This window comes from Castor canadensis, chromosome 8 (assembly GCF_047511655.1).
Source record: "Castor canadensis chromosome 8, mCasCan1.hap1v2, whole genome shotgun sequence".
Classification (NCBI taxonomy): Eukaryota; Metazoa; Chordata; class Mammalia; order Rodentia; family Castoridae; genus Castor; species Castor canadensis.
In genome coordinates, this window is record NC_133393.1 from 120400551 (window position 1) to 120419518 (window position 18968).

General features: G+C 31.3%; 1 protein-coding gene across 23 annotated transcripts in view; it reads right to left on the reverse strand.

The window, feature by feature from the left end:
* The window catches only part of Ppfia2 (PTPRF interacting protein alpha 2), a 454825-nt gene that overhangs the window by 163185 nt on the left and 272672 nt on the right, over window positions 1-18968 (reverse strand). For 21 of the 23 annotated variants that reach the window (XM_074084029.1, XM_074084040.1, XM_074084032.1 and 18 more), the window contains 2 exons: window positions 17617-17781; window positions 11851-11925 (listed from right to left, as the gene is read on the reverse strand). In XM_074084029.1, the coding sequence (XP_073940130.1) occupies window positions 11851-11925; window positions 17617-17781 (240 nt within the window). The remainder of the gene's footprint in view (window positions 1-11850; window positions 11926-17616; window positions 17782-18968) is intronic. The other 2 variants (XM_074084035.1, XM_074084048.1) reach the window with 1 other exon arrangement.

Consider the following 18968-nt stretch of genomic DNA (forward strand, 5'->3'; position numbering starts at 1 on the left):
GTGCAGTTAGAATATAGCCATGTAGCTGAGTTCCAAGACAGTAGAATTGGAGCAGAAGGGAAACACACCACATCCAGACCTGGTCCTTAAAAGTTCCTCAATGTTTTTATACACTTCTGTATGTTTGGAGACTTTAGAGGGGAATATTTCAGAGCATTTTTTCATCAACTAGGCTCTTTGGATCACTGAAAAGGACAGTGGGTTTTTTTTTTCTTCCTTTATCTATTCCCTTCTCTACCTAATATGCAAGAAACAAACTTTTATTGTGTTTAAGCATTTATTATTTTCTTTTGGTTGATTTATAATTTCAACCAAAATTATCCGACTAATGTATAAGATGTGAAGAAATTAGTCCAGGAAAAGAAATAGTATATATGCATTTATAGTCCATCTCTTGACTAGATGGCAGGATCTTTGACCCTATCCATTACTCTATATCTTTATTACACATCACATGGTTTAATATGAATCAGTAACTCAATAAATATTCATTTAATGAAAATGTGCTAATGAGCTGTCACAGGAATGAGCTTACCTTTTGGGATCTTTTTTTCTTTATGTCAGGTTTACAAACAATGAATTTAAATAAATACCATCATCTTTTTATTTTTCATTTTATTAAGCCTAGACATTCTCCCCTGAATCCAGTTATGTTCCTCAGATACAAGGCACTAATAATTTGCCTCCAATATTGATTTTGGCTGTGTGATTGACATTTGGACCTGATTTTCCAGCTTTATGACATGACACTAATTGTATGCATTCTGTTATGATGACATAAATATTAATTTATAATGATAATGTTTTCTCTGTTACATTTAGATACCAAAATGTGGATGGAAATTACAAATTTGTGTGAAGCCCTTGTTCTCTTTAATGATTATTTAGAACTTGCCATATGCCTGTGCTATTTAGTATTATCAGATCAAATTTAAATTCGTATGACATTTAATAAGTGACTTTAAAATCAAAAAAAAAAAAGGGGGCCAGTGAATTGGTCAAGATGTAGGCCCTGAGTTTAAACCCATATATTGCAAAAAAATACAAAATAAAAGTAGTCTAGGTTAACTAATTGATTTAATATATGGTAATATATTACAGTAGTTAACTTGTTATATTATTCAAAGTAAAGAAGTGATGAATGTTGAAATAATCTATGAAACTATACTAAGCTGAAAGATGTTATGGTGAATTCAAGTAACTATGAGAAAATGAACTCTTGATTTAGAAACATGTACCAGATATTATATGAAAAGAAATTTTGTTATTAACAGAAAGGTCAGGCAGCAGAGTGGATACTTTTAAATAATCAAATTCAGAGTCAGACATCTCAGATTTGGATTCTTGCTGACTAGTGATGGCACTCAGAATAACTCACTTCACTTTTGTAAGCTTCAGTTCTCTAGTTTTACTTTTTAGAATAGGTTAATTGTGACAATTAAAAATGTCCACATGTTTGGGGGAAGTATGTAGTATTTAGCACAGGCCGAAGCATACAATAATTTCCTCCAAAACTGTAACTGCAATGCTACAAAATCATCCTATGAACAAAATAATGTAATTTTTACAAAACAAAGTAGATTTAATTCTGAGCATAATGTCCTATTATTTTGTTTATAGGACAGAATAGCAGTAGGAAAGTGCTTTTATCTGCTCAGCTAAGTAACTGATATTAGTCTTTTGAGACCAATAATAGCAACACAATTTTAGAACATTAAGTTTTACAAAATGTTTTCCTATATATTACCTTATCTGGGTGTCCTGACTTTGAAATCTAGGAAGACCTGAAATTTATGAATTTTCCATTTCTCAGAATAAACTGAGGCATAGAGAAAATAAATCAATCACAGGTGTTACAGAATTAGTAAATGATAGATCTAGGACTCAAATTTGAATCTTCTCACTTAAGTTAATGTTCTTTTTTCCTTTTCTCACTTTGTATCTTGTCTCTCACTATATTTCAGTATTTCATTTAAATTACTCATAATATAGGTAATTTTCTCAAAATATTAGCTTTAAAATTTATAAAAATACTCTTCTAAATAGATGGGTAAAATAAAATAGGTAAACTTATGTTTATGACCAAAATATTAATATTGAACATAGTCATGCTTTTAAAAGAAGAAAAAGGGAAACTATTAAATCTCCTCTATTACAATCTCCTGTGCAAAGATAAAAACAACCCTGGTTGTGACTACAAGAACAACAAATCCTATGCTTTCATCAAAGAAAGCATTCTAACCAAAACAGGAAAGCATATCTGAAAAGATTTTCAAACAGATTTTAAATGTCTCATACACAATAGGCAATGATGTTAACCTCTATTCTAGACAATTGCTTTGCACAAGTCTATAGCAAGCAGTGGAAGTAGAAAATAGCAATTTTGTTAGCTCTCTTTTCTTTGTTGAGTTTTAACATACATTGTCATAAGGCACATTGATATCTTTTTATTTGGGAAAGATTCTTTGTACTGGAGTATATAATTATCAACAACAAAGGAGACATTTTCTATTGATAGTAATAACTTGGGTATTTTACAGTTTCTGCAATTATCTTTATAATAAAATATCATCATAAAGGATAACTTAGAAGCATAAAAGAAATTCTAGATCTTTGCAAATAACTACTGGCTGGATAATGTTGAAGTTTTGAGCTTTCCAATAAAAGAAGGAAAGGACATGGTTCAATAAACATTCAACTCTCCTATGAAATAAGATCAATTAAGAACTACAGAATTTTCTAACCAAAAATGGGAAAATTCCAACAGGAAGACTAGGTCCCCATAAGTTTGCAGGCATTAGATCAAGGGCAAACACAACAAGGGGATTGGACTTTGAGCACATGATAAAAGCGAGAACACACAAGGGAGGAGTGAGGATAGATAAGACACCTAAAAAATTAGGTAGCATTTGTTGCCCTTAATGCAGAGAAACTAAAGCAGATACCTTAAAAGCAACTGAGGCCAATAGGAAAAGGGGACCAGGAACTGGAGAAAAGGTTAGATCAAAAAGAATTAACCTAGAAGGTAACACAAACGCACAGGAAATTAATGTGAATCAACTCCCTGTATAGCTATCCTTATCTCAACCAGCAAAAACCCTTGTTCCTTCCTATTATTGCTTATACTCTCTCTTCAACAAAATTAGAGATAAGGGCAAAATAGTTTCTGCTGGGTATTGAGGGGGTGGGGGGGAGAGGGAGGGGGCAGAGGGGTTGGTAAGGGAGGGGGTGGGGGCAGGGGGGAGAAATGACCCAAGCCTTGTATGCACATATGAATAATAAAACAATAAAAAAAAAGTTTGCAGGCAAGCTAAAAATGTATCCTCACAGAGTTTTACATTATCTTCAAGAAATATAAGTTCAGAGCTGCAAAGAAGTCATTGATGAAAATAAAGTAATCAGTTGAATTAGGTTATGAGGTTTGCATAAACATGCAGCAAATTGGAAAGCCATTATAAGACTAGTCATTTTTACAAAGCATTTATATACATACAAAATTAAATCTGCTTTTATCTCCCAGATAAGAAACAATTAAAAGATTCAAAAGTGAAGAACTTGCAAAGTGGTCTAAAAAAAGAAATGGCTTTCATTCTCGGAATTCTAAAAAAATTGAATTAATGAGTTTTTTTCTGGGCCATTTCCAATTATTTAAGTTTTTCATCTTATTTAAATTTAGCTGATTTGCTCATGGATTTCATAAATTTCCTAATATTTTACCCTTAAGAACTTTTAGCAAAACAGTTTACCTCTGAATTTACTTGAATTGCCAAAGTCATAAGACCTTTTGTGTTATTATTAATAAATTTTTTTCATATGTTCAAATCAGGAAATGCAATGGGGGAATCTATGTTGCTTCAAAATACTGTAGAAATTTGGCTTTAATTTGCTGTGTTAACATTATGAGGACTCTTTCTGAGACAACACTCCTGCAATAAAATGTCTTAGCTTTACTGACTCATTGACATAGTCTACATTGTCTTATTTCTCATCTTCTGAAGCTGCTTTCACCACTTACTAGAAAATCACTGTTTCCTTGGGAAGAACCCCTTTGAGACAATTCCTGTCTTCCTCCCTCTGTAAGTCAAAATCTTCATTCATCATTACACGATATGTTGTTTTCCTTTTTTCAATGTTGCAGAAGAATCCCACTATTTGCTGGTCTTGAAACCATGAATAAACTCCATTGTTTTATCTATTAATAATCCTTTCTGCTTTGTCTCTACCGTTCTATCCATTGCTTCTAAGCATTTTCAATTTTCGCCCATTCTAAAAAGTTTATTTCTCAATGCTGCCTGGACTCATTTAACTTTTACCCTCCTATATTCTTGCTACCATACTTCTCAAAAGAGTACTCACCTTCTCCATTTTTTTAGACTTCTAATTGGCTTATAAATTATTTTCACCACAGCTATTCTCCTCTCATTATAGTTTATAACAACTGTCTTTGCAAACATTTCTAGTGCACTTCTCATTATAAAGCTAATCACTTCATATTAGCTACAATCTTCCGTACTTTCATGTGACATTTGGCATCCTCAACATTTATTACTCTCTATGTCTCACTCACTCTTGCTTTCAGCTTCTCTCTTTTGGCCTAATTACTCTTGAATTCTCAATTCTCATCTCTCTCTCTCTCCAGTCTCTTTTATTTTGTTCTTCAGGGTCACTTCCATCTGTGCTTGTATTGACTCACCTTTTCCATTTTCTATGTATTACCATGCATTTGACAGAGCTCTTCTGGTTCATAATCCAACTCATATAATTGTTGGGATTATACAGAACAGTGAATATGAAGTAAAGGCCATCATCCATGGGTCTAAAAACTCTTCAAATTGGAGTATATTTCCTCTGACCCCTCTCACCATCCTAATCCAATATTCTTTCGAATGATTATGGAATTTAATTTACCCATGCATGTTCATTAACTTTTTTCTTAGGAAAACAGACTCTAAGGGATAAGGTTATTTGTAGATGAAGAAAAAGGAAATGTTAATTTTCTTAAGGAAAATCTATTTGAAAGTTGGTAAATTTGGTGGTTTGAATAAGCATACATAAGTAAAAGGGATATAAAAAAATGTAGCTCAACCTACAACAAAGCATGGCAGTTCTTTTTATTTGTAATGCAATCATGTGGAAAAGCTTTTAAAATAAACATGCCTGTGTGTTCACTGCAAATTAGTCTGCCAATTGAAGTTATACAGCACCTTCTGAATAAACCATTTTGTCTGGGTTAATTAAATAATTTAAAAAGTATATTGGTTTCTGATAAAGGAAAACACATTGTTAGGATGTAATCTATTCTTTTTTTCTACTTCCCTTTTATTGTACATTTTTGTACCTTTCCAATTTTAAGCAATAACAAAAATACTCTGCAAAAAATAAAAACTTTATTGTGTCTAAATAATCTAGGACATAAACCTAGAAAATGTATTCTATATTAACAATACAATCTATCTGTGTGGGGCAATTGAAAAAGGCATAAAAGTACAGCAAATTTTCATTATTTAAATATATATAGTTAAAAATTTTGACTCTTTCAATTGTATTGGCCATTACTAAAAGAACATAAGATACGCAGACTAGGTAATACATGTGTACTGCTCAGCTTATTGTTTTCTGACATTGATTATTGTAAGAAATAGTAATTATTTTTTTAAATCTAAACTTTAAACACAGTATCTTGACCATCACATACACTTTTTTTTACCTTTAACTTTGATCTGCAAGATTGAAATTCTGATTTTCTCTTCCCCCCAGGGAAATATTTCTTTACTTGACATTGCCTGCAAGATGAAGCTCATGCTCTCACCATACTCAACTCAGATCTGCTGGTCTCTGTAGACCCATTCCCTTCTCTACCTCTGCCTACTTCACCTCTTTTCCACTAAGTCCCTCTGATAACCTCCTTTTAGTCACCAATCAAATTCTATATAAAACATTTATTTTGGAAGACTTTTGTGACACTATCTGTTCTCTCTTATTCACACCATTTTGTAATACTACTAAATCTTGCACCTACTTTCATTTTCATGTTAATTATATTTCATTATAATTACATTTCATGTGGTAAATATTCATCACAAAGAACTTGTCATTTTAACCAATTTAAATGTACCATGTTGTGGTATTGGGTACATATATTGACACGCAACAATCACCACCGTCCATCTTCTCAAACAGAATTTTATTCATCATCCCAAACAGAAATTGGTGATGTGTTTACACATGAAACACTAACTCTCCATTATAATTACTTCGTACACATGGATCTCCCATACTAGGGTACAGAACTGATTAGTTCCTACTTAATGCGATGTCTGGTAAACAGAGGATGCCCAATAAATATGAAATGAAGTGTCATGATTAAAACAACAGATCATGTTAACTACTCAGATCAGATTATGCTAACTTTCCAAATCTGCTCCACCTCAACCCCTGCTTTACGAAAAACAACAGAACAAAATGAAAAAAACAAAAAATAACTCAAAAGCATACTTTCAAGGGTTTTCACTTTACAAAAAAAATATATATATATGTACTTTTTGTGTTTCATAAAGTATGAAATGCAAATTTTAGCATGACATTCAGAGCCTTCCAGAACTTGAATCATATCAATTTCTTTACCCTCCTGTTCTACATTTTTTCATACCCTGACTCTTATTAACAAAAGATTATCTTTCTTTTAGAAACAGCAAGTTGATTTTTCTTAATCTTACTGTCTGTTTAGCCTGAAATGTTTTCTCAGTTTTTTTAAATTAGTGTATAAAATAATTTTGTACAAAGACATCACAATGAAACAGTTTTGAAGTTAAGTCATGGTCTTCCTTCAAGGGTGTGTTCAAATGCTATTTTTTTAAAGGTGAAGTCTTACGTTGTCCATTGGCTCAGAATAACTACCTGATTCTCTCTGCTCTTATTCGTTTTGTACTTCTATCTGGAATTTATTTATTTTGACACTAAATTCCATTTTCATTATCCATTTTTATGTCTGTCTCCTTCATTAAAGGGCAAAATATCTGAATGTTTCCATAAAATAATTAATAATACTAAAAATTTATTATTTTATTTTTTCCCAGTTTTTTCAGAGACTCCTAAAATTTTCTGCATATGATAGGTGCTCAAAAAAATTCATGCTGAATGAATAAACACCTTGTTCATGTAGTAAATATCATCAACATATTGGTATTTACTGAGTATGCCTAAGCTTGTTCAAACTATCCACTTAGAGAATATCCAGGGAACAACATGAAAATATTGCTCAGAATGAATCATCTATAATGCAAATTGGGAAATATATATTGATCACAAGGTCCATGTCACTTTACTGAAAGGAATGAAAAGGTTGTGGCTTATTTTCTTAGAAAACCAATGATTTAGGCTTAGATAAATCAAAGTTAACTCTAAGACTTGAATAACATAAGCCATGCTAAAGTATGAGTATTAGCTATTTAAACTAAGAAACAAGGCCTCCTGGCAAAGCGTCATAAAAGATTTTATTAAAGAGGTAATATCTGAACTTGAGCTAAAATGGGGAAGTATGATTTCAATGGATGAGTTGGGTTGTAGAGAAATTCCAGGAGAGACACTAGCAAAAAGCAAGACTTAGAGTCAGGAAAAATGTTTACTGCTTTCAAAGTCAATGCATGCTGCAATTTAACAGGACCTTCCAATGACTCAGGGTATACGGGGTAGTGGAAGTCAAATCTAGATTTGAAGTTTAGGACCATTAAAAAAGTTTTTGATGATATACTGCAGGTCTGTGTACTGTATTTCATGCTATTAACATATATCACAGTGTATTACATCACTATTATTAATATGTTAATATGGAATATAACACATACATTGGCATAAATAACAGATCAAAATTTGCAAAAAAGAAATTGTAATTTAACTTTGCAGATTATACAGCAGAAAGGGATGGGAAAGAGATAGGACATAAGAACAGATAAAAACCTACTGCAATTTCCCAGGTGAGAATTTGTGAATATTTGAACTATTTCATTCTCAAGATATATGGGAAAATATAAGTGTAAATGGATGTGGGGAACAATGCAGGCACAATTATAAATGTGAATTGGAACTGCTTAAATGCAGAGTTAAGACAAATTCAAGATAACCACATTTTCAGTAGGAGAAAATCATGGTACGTTAAGAGCAATAACTTCATTGGGCTCATCTGTAAAGGAATTGAAGTATCTAACTGCTTGGATTATTGTGCTAACATACGTGTATTTACCACAGTGCCTGGAGATTTAAAACATTCAGCAAATATTAGCTGCTATTATTCTTAAGTATTCAATTAAATGATCCAGTATTAATGTCATTATGGAAAATACATATGATTCCAAAATACCTTTATTATTTTATCCATCCATAAGAATAGTAAAAAATTCTAAAACAAAGTTCAGACACAGAAATGTACAGTACATGTATTTGCAAACAGAAAAAACAGTAACAATTTGGTACTTGCATTTAAAACATTTTTCCATTCCTACACTAATGTATTATTATTTGTATTTGTAATAATTGAGATCATTCTATGCAACGTCATTCTTTTTATATAAAAAATATTTTGGAGCTTTTACCAGAGTAGAACATATAGTTATTTCCTATTCTTTTCTAAAGCTACTTACTTTATTACATTAATGTTCCGTACAGGACCTAAGGGGATATCGGGAAATATAAGTGAAGTAGACCGTGCCTTTGTGCATATTTGAAAATATGTTCCTTAGAGTGGTTACAGTCCTAGTGCTTGTCCTCGTTAACCAACAACAGCTGGATTTCAATCCCTACTTCTGCCCCTGCTAGACACTTATGACAGAGTACTGTATAAAACCTGCACCTGTAGAGATGTCAAATGACGTGTGAAATCTTCTTTTTCTTTCTTTCTTTTTTTTTTAGGGTTTTGCATTTCACTTATTTATATTTTAGACTTTTTAATTGTTGTACTTGGGTACAACAATTGTGACATTTAAAAATTCTTATAATTTATCATAGTTGAAATTTTAGAGATCAGAAGATTGCATGGACCTCAAATTGTAGGCTGTTTTTTCTTTTCTTTTCTTTTCTTTTTTTTTCAAAAGAAGCCTTGGATGGATGGGAATGTATGAGAAATGCATGAAGGTTCTGTGGAAGAAATTATATAAAGAAAATATGCCAAAGTGTGAAAACTCCAAAGCTACCCATGGGAATGGAACAAGGGGAGAGAGAGACAGATATATAAATGATAGGACAAACTCTAGCTTATCCACTTTACTGGCTAAAGAGGAATATTTATTTGTGAACATATCAAGGTACCATGCACAATCTATACCTCTGCTCTCTGATTTCTCTTTTCTACCTTTGTAAACTTGATTCAGAAAAATATTTGGATAAATTCCTTGCTGTTTGAATGGTTAGTATCACTACCAGACACTCAGGAACCAAAAAGATCTGAGAAAATGATTTGCTCATTTTCCAAGCTTGCTGTATGAACAAATAGACTTAAATTATAGAGCACACATTTTAATTTTAGTTTAAAATCTGAAGCCTAAAATAAAAATTTCCCTACTCTGCCCATTTAGCCATGCATAGTAGTTTAACTCTAGTACCTGATTACTTTTATCTACATCACACATTTTGGGGGGCTCTTAAAATGTGCTTAGTTTTCTTTTTTCATAAAAAATTGTCCTTTTTCTAAAATAGTCTCTTCAATAGTTTTCCTTAATAATCAGAGTTCTCAAAGTTCCTGTTTCTAAAGGTGCAAATAGAATGAATTTTTCTAAACCTATTTTGTCAGGTTTCTAAATTTATCTTGCTGTCACGAATATGTTGTGCTTTACTTGTGGACATTTCTTGTGTTATTTGCTGCTACCCCAGAGAATCAAGAATTCCACATGAAGTGTCTTTTGATTTTCTGATTCCCTTTAGTATTTTATTTTAAAATAGCAGCCTCACTATAAAGCTGACTTTTTCTAATGTTCTAAAATATTACTATTTACCAAATGTCTATTATTAGAAAATTAAGGTAACATTTTTGGCTGGGTCTGTGACTTCATAAATAGCATTCTGGGTAAGTCACATGAATATTACAATCAATAAAGTCATTAAAGTTAGTAATGAGCACAGGAAATATGTTTTCTCTTATACAGATGTTTTAAAATGAAAAAGTATTCAAAAAGGCTACAGTAGATTTAGGGAAATATACTTGATTTGAAATTTATTTAATCTATAAACAATTGAACATATTGTCCTGCCTATGAGGGCCTTAGAAAATATTTGTGAAACAACAACAAAAAAGTCTTTTGTACGCTTTTGTTTTCAAGCTTTCTCCCATTTTATGTAGGAATAAATGAACTATTTAGTTGATATTTCTGGAGGAAATTTTCAGAAGCTCCCTTGAACATATGGGACCTTTTTATTTCACTATAAATTCTTTACACAAGTCTCACCACATCATTGTTTATGATAGAAATTTCTATCATTGCCTTAATAAGAAATTCTTTTATATTACCAGTCACCAAAATTTTTGTTTGTTTGCTCTTGTCAATAAAATATTTTGAGGTAAATAGCAAAATTGTGTACATGTTAACATACATGAAAATCAGAATTAACAATGATAAAATGAAGATACATTTAACACATTTCTCTCTTTTCATTCCTGAAATGTGTATTCTCTACTTTGTAGACAGCTAATCTATTCCATCCCATAGTAGGACTGAGTTCTTCTTGTTACCCATCATCCCAGAGGTTCATTTTTTCTGATTACTGAGAGTGTCAATCTTTTATCAACCTCCCCCTTTTTTGAACCATTCAGTTTCCTACACAGAACTTGATCACCAAAAAGATTTCTCCCTTTTTCTTAAAACTGTTGCATCAACATTTATGCTTTTTGCACTGCTAGCATTTAATCATATAAAACTTATTCTCCCTATAGTTCAAAGTTCACTGTTTTTAAACTGTTAAGTCTGGGACAATCAAAAACACAAATAAACTAATTTAATTGACCTAGATTATTTTAAACAATGAAAAAAGAGGTTTTTATTTGATATGTTTTACTGTGTGGTTTGCAAATATTTATTTATTTGTGTGCACTTTGAATATACAAATATTATTTTGTTATAAATCCCTGTAAAAGATCTATTATTAATATTAGCCTTCCATATCTTAATTATTTAAAAGCAGGGCTATTTGCTGAATTATTTTAGTATGTCTACTACTGCCAATACCAATATCATATTGACATTAACTTTGGCAAAAAATAGTATTTTTAAAATAGAAGTGGGACTATTTTATTTGCTGACAAATATTTAATTTAAAAATATATAGCCTAATTATGCAAGTTCATTTATGCACTAAAAATCAAAGGAAGTGCAGTCTCCTAAAGTGAAAACAATTCTTTAAATCATAAAGAGATGATCTAGAATAATTTCATAAAGTGTTGAAAAAGATGTCAATGATACCACTAGACATGGGCACAATGTTGAAGTAGATAAGAATAGGCAGGGAAAATATACACAAGAAATCAACTTGGTTTATAACATTTTCTAAGTTTAAGACATATTTGACATGTTTTTCAATTTTGGAGCTGTGCTTACTTCTTGAAAGAGCTGGCATTCTGACTATGGTCTTTCTAAGTCTTTATCTCTTTAGTTCTTGGTAATTTTCCTTTGGTCTCCTAGTGACAATCTGAATAACCAGAAATAGAAAACAAGATTCTGGCAACTCACTTCAACAGACCTTGTTTAGTGCCCTATGCAGAATGTAATGTACTTTTTGTGACAGTTTTAACAGAAGAAAGGTGAAACACACGGGTTATAATGTTAGCGATATTGCACCTCAAAAGAGGAGAAAGCGTGGTAATGTTACCTCCTGATTAGCAGCAGCTAGTTCTTCTTCCAGTGCAGAGACTCTTTCTAAAGAAACCCTCAGTCGCTCCCTTACCTAGAAGAAAAATCAAAATATGTGCAGTAATGTACATCCCATACATATTAAACTGTGCTGAACCCATCATTAACATCACCAGAGACAATTTGGCAAATTATTTAAGTATTTATATCCCTAAGTGCCCATAATGATAAACCTGGCAGGAATACTATGAATACATTGTCACCTCAGTGGTGTCACTGTACCAAGGGATTTCCTTGTAAGCAAATCCATTTGCTGGTTCATTGACAGAACTTCCAGTGAGGTAGGAGATTGACCAGTCTTGTTCTGAATTTTGATTCGTAGTAAGTGGAGAAAAAATTCAAAAGTATATTTTCATCAAAAATCAGTCACTGATTAAGCATGAAAAATAGGCAAAAAATTATTTCTACTTCTTTAAAAACAAGTGAACTTCATTTGCCAGTTAGTATCTAACTTCAAAAATGATTTTCTTAAAAGTAAAGGAAAGTTAGAACTTGAAAATTGTCCACTGCATTTATATTTTGTAATAATTCATTTACATTGTTTTTGCAAAGTGCTTAATTATTTTGGAACTCCAATTAGCTTCCAGATTCTAAAGGTTAAACCATTATATTTTGTGAAACCCAAACTGTTCATTTTAGTTTGAAAGTAATGAAAATTTGCAAATGTGTCATATATAACTTAAGTTCAAAGAAATGTTACTTTGATTCTTGCTTTCCTAGAACTTCTAAAATTGCTTTAGTTGTTATATGCTTAGACCTGCAGCTATACGCTATATTACATATTTCAAATGTAAAAAATTCAGAGAGAAAAATTTTGCCAAATAAAACAAATGACCATGGCAGTTTAAAAATCAATAACATTTATGGTTTTAACTTAAGATGCAACTCATCATGATTTTAAATTTTGAATTATTTTCCATGAAAATGTTACAGTATCTGGTCTATTCATAGACAGTGTATTTTTCTGTTTAATATTTAACTAGATATATTGGCTGAATATATATAATATTATAACACAGATACATAAAAATTTAAAATTGGAGTCATGACATTACTTGCTAGTTAGCAAGCAAATGGGCAGTAATGCCCTATTGACCTAAAATTTAATTAAGAGTTTAAAATTCATTGATATATTTTATTATTGCATTGTGGTAATATGTATATTCAGGTGACTGAGTACACAACTGTTGAGAATTGTCATATTCCAATTCTCTGAAAATTATTAATATCTAAATAAGTGAACCTTTAATATCAAACACTGTTGCATAGTATCTTTCATGTTTAACTGTATCAGATCAACTGCCAAGAATGGGTGCTTTAGACAAATATCCAATTATTTATAAAAATGCATAGAATTAGTGCTGACTAATAACTAAACAACAATTATTTTGAAGGAAATTTTTGGTGATTTGACTTGGAAAATTTTTTTTATGAATGGGTTTCAAAAGAAGTAAATATCCTAAAACCATGCAAATGAGTAGAATAGCTTGTACATGGAATGCAGTGATTAACAAAGGTCTTCATAGACATGCTTGTTATTTAACAGTGATGACTGCTAAGTTTTATATATACTTCCTAAATTATCAACTGTAAAATATTGGCGCTCTTAAAAAGGTTTAGGAATCCTGGTTGGTAAGAACAGTAAGAGGAAGTCACCTAAATATAAGTTAATGATCTCACTATATGCAACATTGATCAGATCACACTTAGAATGCTTTGAAGAGGTTAAGACACCATATTTTAAAAGGCATATTGATATACTGGATGTTTCTAAAAGAATCATCTGAGTTATGGAGGGCTGCTTGAATCCAGACTACATTATAGGTTAAAATATGTTTCTGATATCTTTTTGCTATACCTAAAATCTTAGAAACTATTTTGATCTGTTTTCTATTTTCAACCAGTCAGGCATTTTATAATCTCATTACATTGAACCTTCAAGGAATAAAAATTATCTATCAAGCTTATCAAACTATATAGAAATGAAATAATCAACCCTCAATAAATTTAGAAATGTTTTGACAAATTAGATTTTATTACCCATAAAGTATCAAATCCCAAACTCTTTATAGGAACCTAAAAAATGATTTTTGATGATATTTTGAATTAATATTGCAAATGTAAAAACTGATGAAGCCACTATCAACAGAGTATGGTATAAAAGCTCACATTTATACAAGGGTAAATTATCTCCTGTGCTTTTAATTTTTGGACAAGATTCAAATAAATGAAATATGTTAGTTTCATCTTGCATTTATCTGTTAAATTTAGCAAGGAAAGGGGAGGATCCAAATAAGTAACCTTTCCAAAGTATAAAAAAATTCTAACATTTTACCTTATCCACTTGGCTTAAGCTACACTGACAGGGAAAAATTTATTTCTAACAAGTCTATTAACTTTGTGCTCTTCTCTGAAAATTGCACCAGAAGAATGCCATGGTTATCTTTAGCTTTCTTATTGGATTTTATGTTCTTATGAGGCTAGGTAGACATGTTTGATACCAGGAAAAAAACAGTTTTAATTTTTTTCCTAAATACAAATACAAAATTGATATAGCCTATTTTCTGTTTTAAAAAACTTTTATTGAGACAGGGTCTAGCAATGATGCCCAGGGGGGCCTGGCCTAGAAGTCGAATGTACCACAACACCTAGCTTTAGCCTTGTTTGTATTTAACTTACTTTTTTTTTTTTTAGGATTCACTACTTCTGTGTAGTTTTTTTCTAAGGTAATTTTAGATTGCTTATCTATAGAGCAACTGTGTAATTCTCAACTTTGTATTATTTATATGTATCTGGAATTTTTATTTATAATTTCATGTTGCATCTGTTTCATTCACAATGATATGAAAATGCATAAAGAAGTAGTTTTCAAAATAATTTCAAGGCCACAGAAATTTTACCCCTGAATAATAAATGAGAACAAGTGCCTGAACACGACCAATGTTTTTCAGGAGGAAAACTTTGAAGGAATGACCACACATTCCAAACTGAAATTAAGGTATGGCAAAGTGTCATTTTGGGAATTACCAACCTTATAATAGAATGTGTTTTGACCTTGTGATATTTGATCTTAGAGGAATATTTAGAAGATGTACATATTTGACATGTTTTGAGTTATATTTCCCATGTATCTCTTTTTTTAATAGTCAGTGATTTATGAAAGAATATTGATATTTCTCATTTCCTCCAGTCCATGAAAATGGTAAATATGTTGGAGGGTGATGTCAAAATTACTGTTGTTCTTAGCTAATTTTGAAAATTTTACCATATAGCTCAGTGGTTTTATAAAGAAGTAGACATCAGTAATGAAGACTGTCAACTATTGTAGTTTTCCACATCTATGTTAAATCTTTCATAGTTTAGTTATTCATGTTCTAAACCCTGTATAATAAAGTGGGAAGTTTCTTATCCTGAAGGCATGGCTAATTATATCTTCTTATCTTTTCTATTTTAACATAACACTTAAATCCTGCAATTTCTATTTATATGTCTGTATTGTCACCCTTCTTTATCCCCAATTAAAAAGCTGTAAGTTATTCTTGGCTAGAGAAACTGAAACTGTATATGAAGGTACTTAGGCACAGTAACTCCTTAGTAACTAAATGAAATGGTATCTATCTAAAACAAGGCTCTAGACTGAAAGTGATATCAATATCTTTACTTACCTTGAAAGTTTTAGCAAATGTGGATATTTTTCATGCTAATAATAATATCCATTAATACTAACTGAGAACCTTCTCTACAATAATCACTGGTCCAAAGCTTTGTATGCTATATCATATCTAATCCTCCTGATGAGTCTGAGGTAGGTGCTGTTCTTATTCTCATCTAAAAAAAGCAGTACAAAAGGTTGGGCAATTGCCCAGGTCTGGCTCATAGCATTTTACTTTTTGGTCATTGAGCATTACATTCTTGATAATCAGTTCAGTTGTTTCTGAATTCACCAATGTCCATGGCCCTTCTGGGAAATTAATAAATGCTTATCATAGCTGCTACAGCCATCCAAGAGAATACTTCATTTAGTCATGACAAACTCATGGAATTTCTATATGATCAATTATTTCTAGATTCCAAGTTTTGCAACAACAGTTTTCTTCATAAATGTGTACTCACACTATCGGGTAATTTATCTTAAATAATGTTCATAACCTTCATTCTTTTATGAAAGCAACCCTCACTTGAAGTCAGAGCTTTTATAAGGGAACATCTAAAATCACACATTCTCTAGTTCCTTCATTTAAGTCATTCAAAACCATTAATTTTCCTCAGAAGAAGCCATTCTATTTTTATAGTTCTGGTTTATTTTATATGTTGGTCCTGTAGTTTAGGATATCTTTCTCTCCTTAAAGAACAACTTTAATGTATTTTTAAATATTCAGATCAAATGTCACTCTCTCGAAGACATTTTCGACATTCCCATCACTCAAACAAATCGCTTACTACTGTTGTAACTGCATGTTGTATCATACACACTTTTCACATTGCCTGTTACTGATATGTGAATGCCCAGCATTACAAATCCTCAGTCAAAATAAGAATGTCTTATTTATTTTGTGTGCCAAAGAGTCTGACACACAAAAATATTCCATAAAGTCTTACAAATTTTTGGCAATGTACTTTTGTAATAAAAAAGGAATATAATAGGAACTAAACATGAAATATATTAAATGATTATTTGGTGTTATATTTAGCATGGACATTTAAGTAATATCCATTTCTTTTTTCTTCAAAATTATGTAGAAGCTAGCTGTCTCTCATGGCTAAAATGGAAAATGAGATTGTTTCTTCTTAATTATCTAGAAGACAGAATTATAGCTATCCTTATGCACACACTACACATAATCCTCTGTTCTATGAAAGACTGGTGATAAAAATATATAAGTATATAAATATTAAATGGAATAGAAGTCTCTGCATGTTCAAGAACCAGCTACAACTGGTCAATAATCCCTAGTTTGCATTTTAATGCTCAGAACTTGTCATGTATTTCACAACGAAGTGTCCCAATTCCTACTGTACTGAATCCTAAAGCTTTATTAATTTTTAAAGTTCATTCTTTGAAATTTCACAAAATTAAAATCATGTTATAAGCCTTACTAATATCCAAAGAATATTATCATAATTTTGAGTTATATTTGCCAGCAGAACTTTTTGAATAACAACTATGAGAAGCTTACAGCTACTTTTTAAAAAGACTTAAAAGGTAGTTCTTCTAATACCTTCTACTATTACATGCGGACTCTTAAATTGTATATTTGAAACCAAGATATTAGAGATCCCCCAAATTGAGATGCTTCTCATATAAATGTTTAAAAGCTAAAATATGCCCACGCACTTCAAAATAGGTGTAATATTCAGTTAGTGGTCTGTTATTTTGACATCTGCAGACATGCATTTCAGAAAGAAGATGGACAGGGGTTAGATGTGATAGAGAGAGGCTGGATGATATTCCAAAATACTAAATTTCAAGTGGCCATTTGGACTAGGACTATAATGTGCATAATTAAGGTCTAATTCTGATGGAATTCAGTGGTATAAAGATGAACATAGTGATGAATATTACTAATAATTGCACAGTAATCCATTTTCATGACTAAAAATGATTTTTCAAATAACTCAAATGTGATCTGAACTGACTTACTTGAGGTGAGTCATGGATGAAGACAAGGAGACTCATGCTAATTACAAACACAGATGAGCTTGAAGTCTTTTGTCTGTACTATACCTTTTCATCCAAGGCCTTGTGGTGCTCAAACAAAGATTTCAGTGCCTTAAGAACCTCAACTTCACTGGATACTCCCGAGGGGGACTGGGCTTGCCTTTTCACTACCGTCATTCTCAGTGACCTTTCATGTCGTGAGACAAGGCACTCCAAATGCTCCAGTAACAGCTGTTGGGTTTAACAGGAAATATGATTATGTTATGTCTGCAATTCACCAGTACTTATAAGTGACTTTCATCTTAAACTATTACTGGTTTATATGACACTATAAATGACTTTTACCTTAAATCATTACTGGCACTAATGACAACCTCAGGTAATACAATGGCAAAGAAGGATAAACCTGTCTAAACCATGGCTCAAAAAACACATTCAAGAAAAACTGCATTTCAATCATATAACAAATTTCTGAATTTGCAAACATAACATTAGCATCCCTTTAACAAATTTAATAATTTCAGTATGATATGAGTAGAAATTGAATACTTAACAATGTATTCAAAATTATTAAAAAATGCTTACTTATTTTTAAAATAAATACAAAATGCATAATGATTTTAAGGGAATAGTATTAAAAGTATTGCTTCAGTAGCATTAAATTTATTTCATCTGCATTAAATTTTTTAATTCAGGTAAAAGAGCATAATCAACACAATGATGACTTAAACCATAGTAACAACCACACTATTTTATCCATAATTCATCTTTAGATTAAAATACACAAAAAAGATGCAATCAACTGTAATATAATAACTGAGAGTCCCAACAATAATTTTAGAAAAAAAGGAAGTTAAGATTTCAATTTAACTATCTACTTTGGAACCTAGAGTGATCTCTGGGGTCAGATTAAGGTGAAGGGAAACTCCAGTGGCCAGTTTTCAGACTGCTTCAGTCTCTCTGCTATGACTTTGGCCAAAAAAGTTCTGCTTTTACATGTTTCGTAAATTGGGGTTTCACGTTTGTCTTCGTTTTAAAAAGGAACTCTGCTACTAAAAACAAGGTACATGAGAAGGAAAACAAAAACTGCTCAATTATTACCAGTCATTGAAATTTTACTAGTGGAGATCCACAAACTGGTATGTTTTATATGTGATATCATCAGAAAGATAGTGAAAAATGCACCGGATAACAATTAGTGTTTCTACAAAATAAAGTTGATAATAAAGTGCAAATTGACCAAGTAAAAGAATGGAAATTGATCAGGTATAAGATGGAAAGAAGAAAACCATTTTCTTTTTCCTCAGACTTAAATTACAATGAAGAATTTTATTTTTTTACTATAGCACTGTTTGATTCAATGTCATATGCTAGTATCATTTCTTAGTGCTTAACAAAAACTTAATTTCTGTATATTC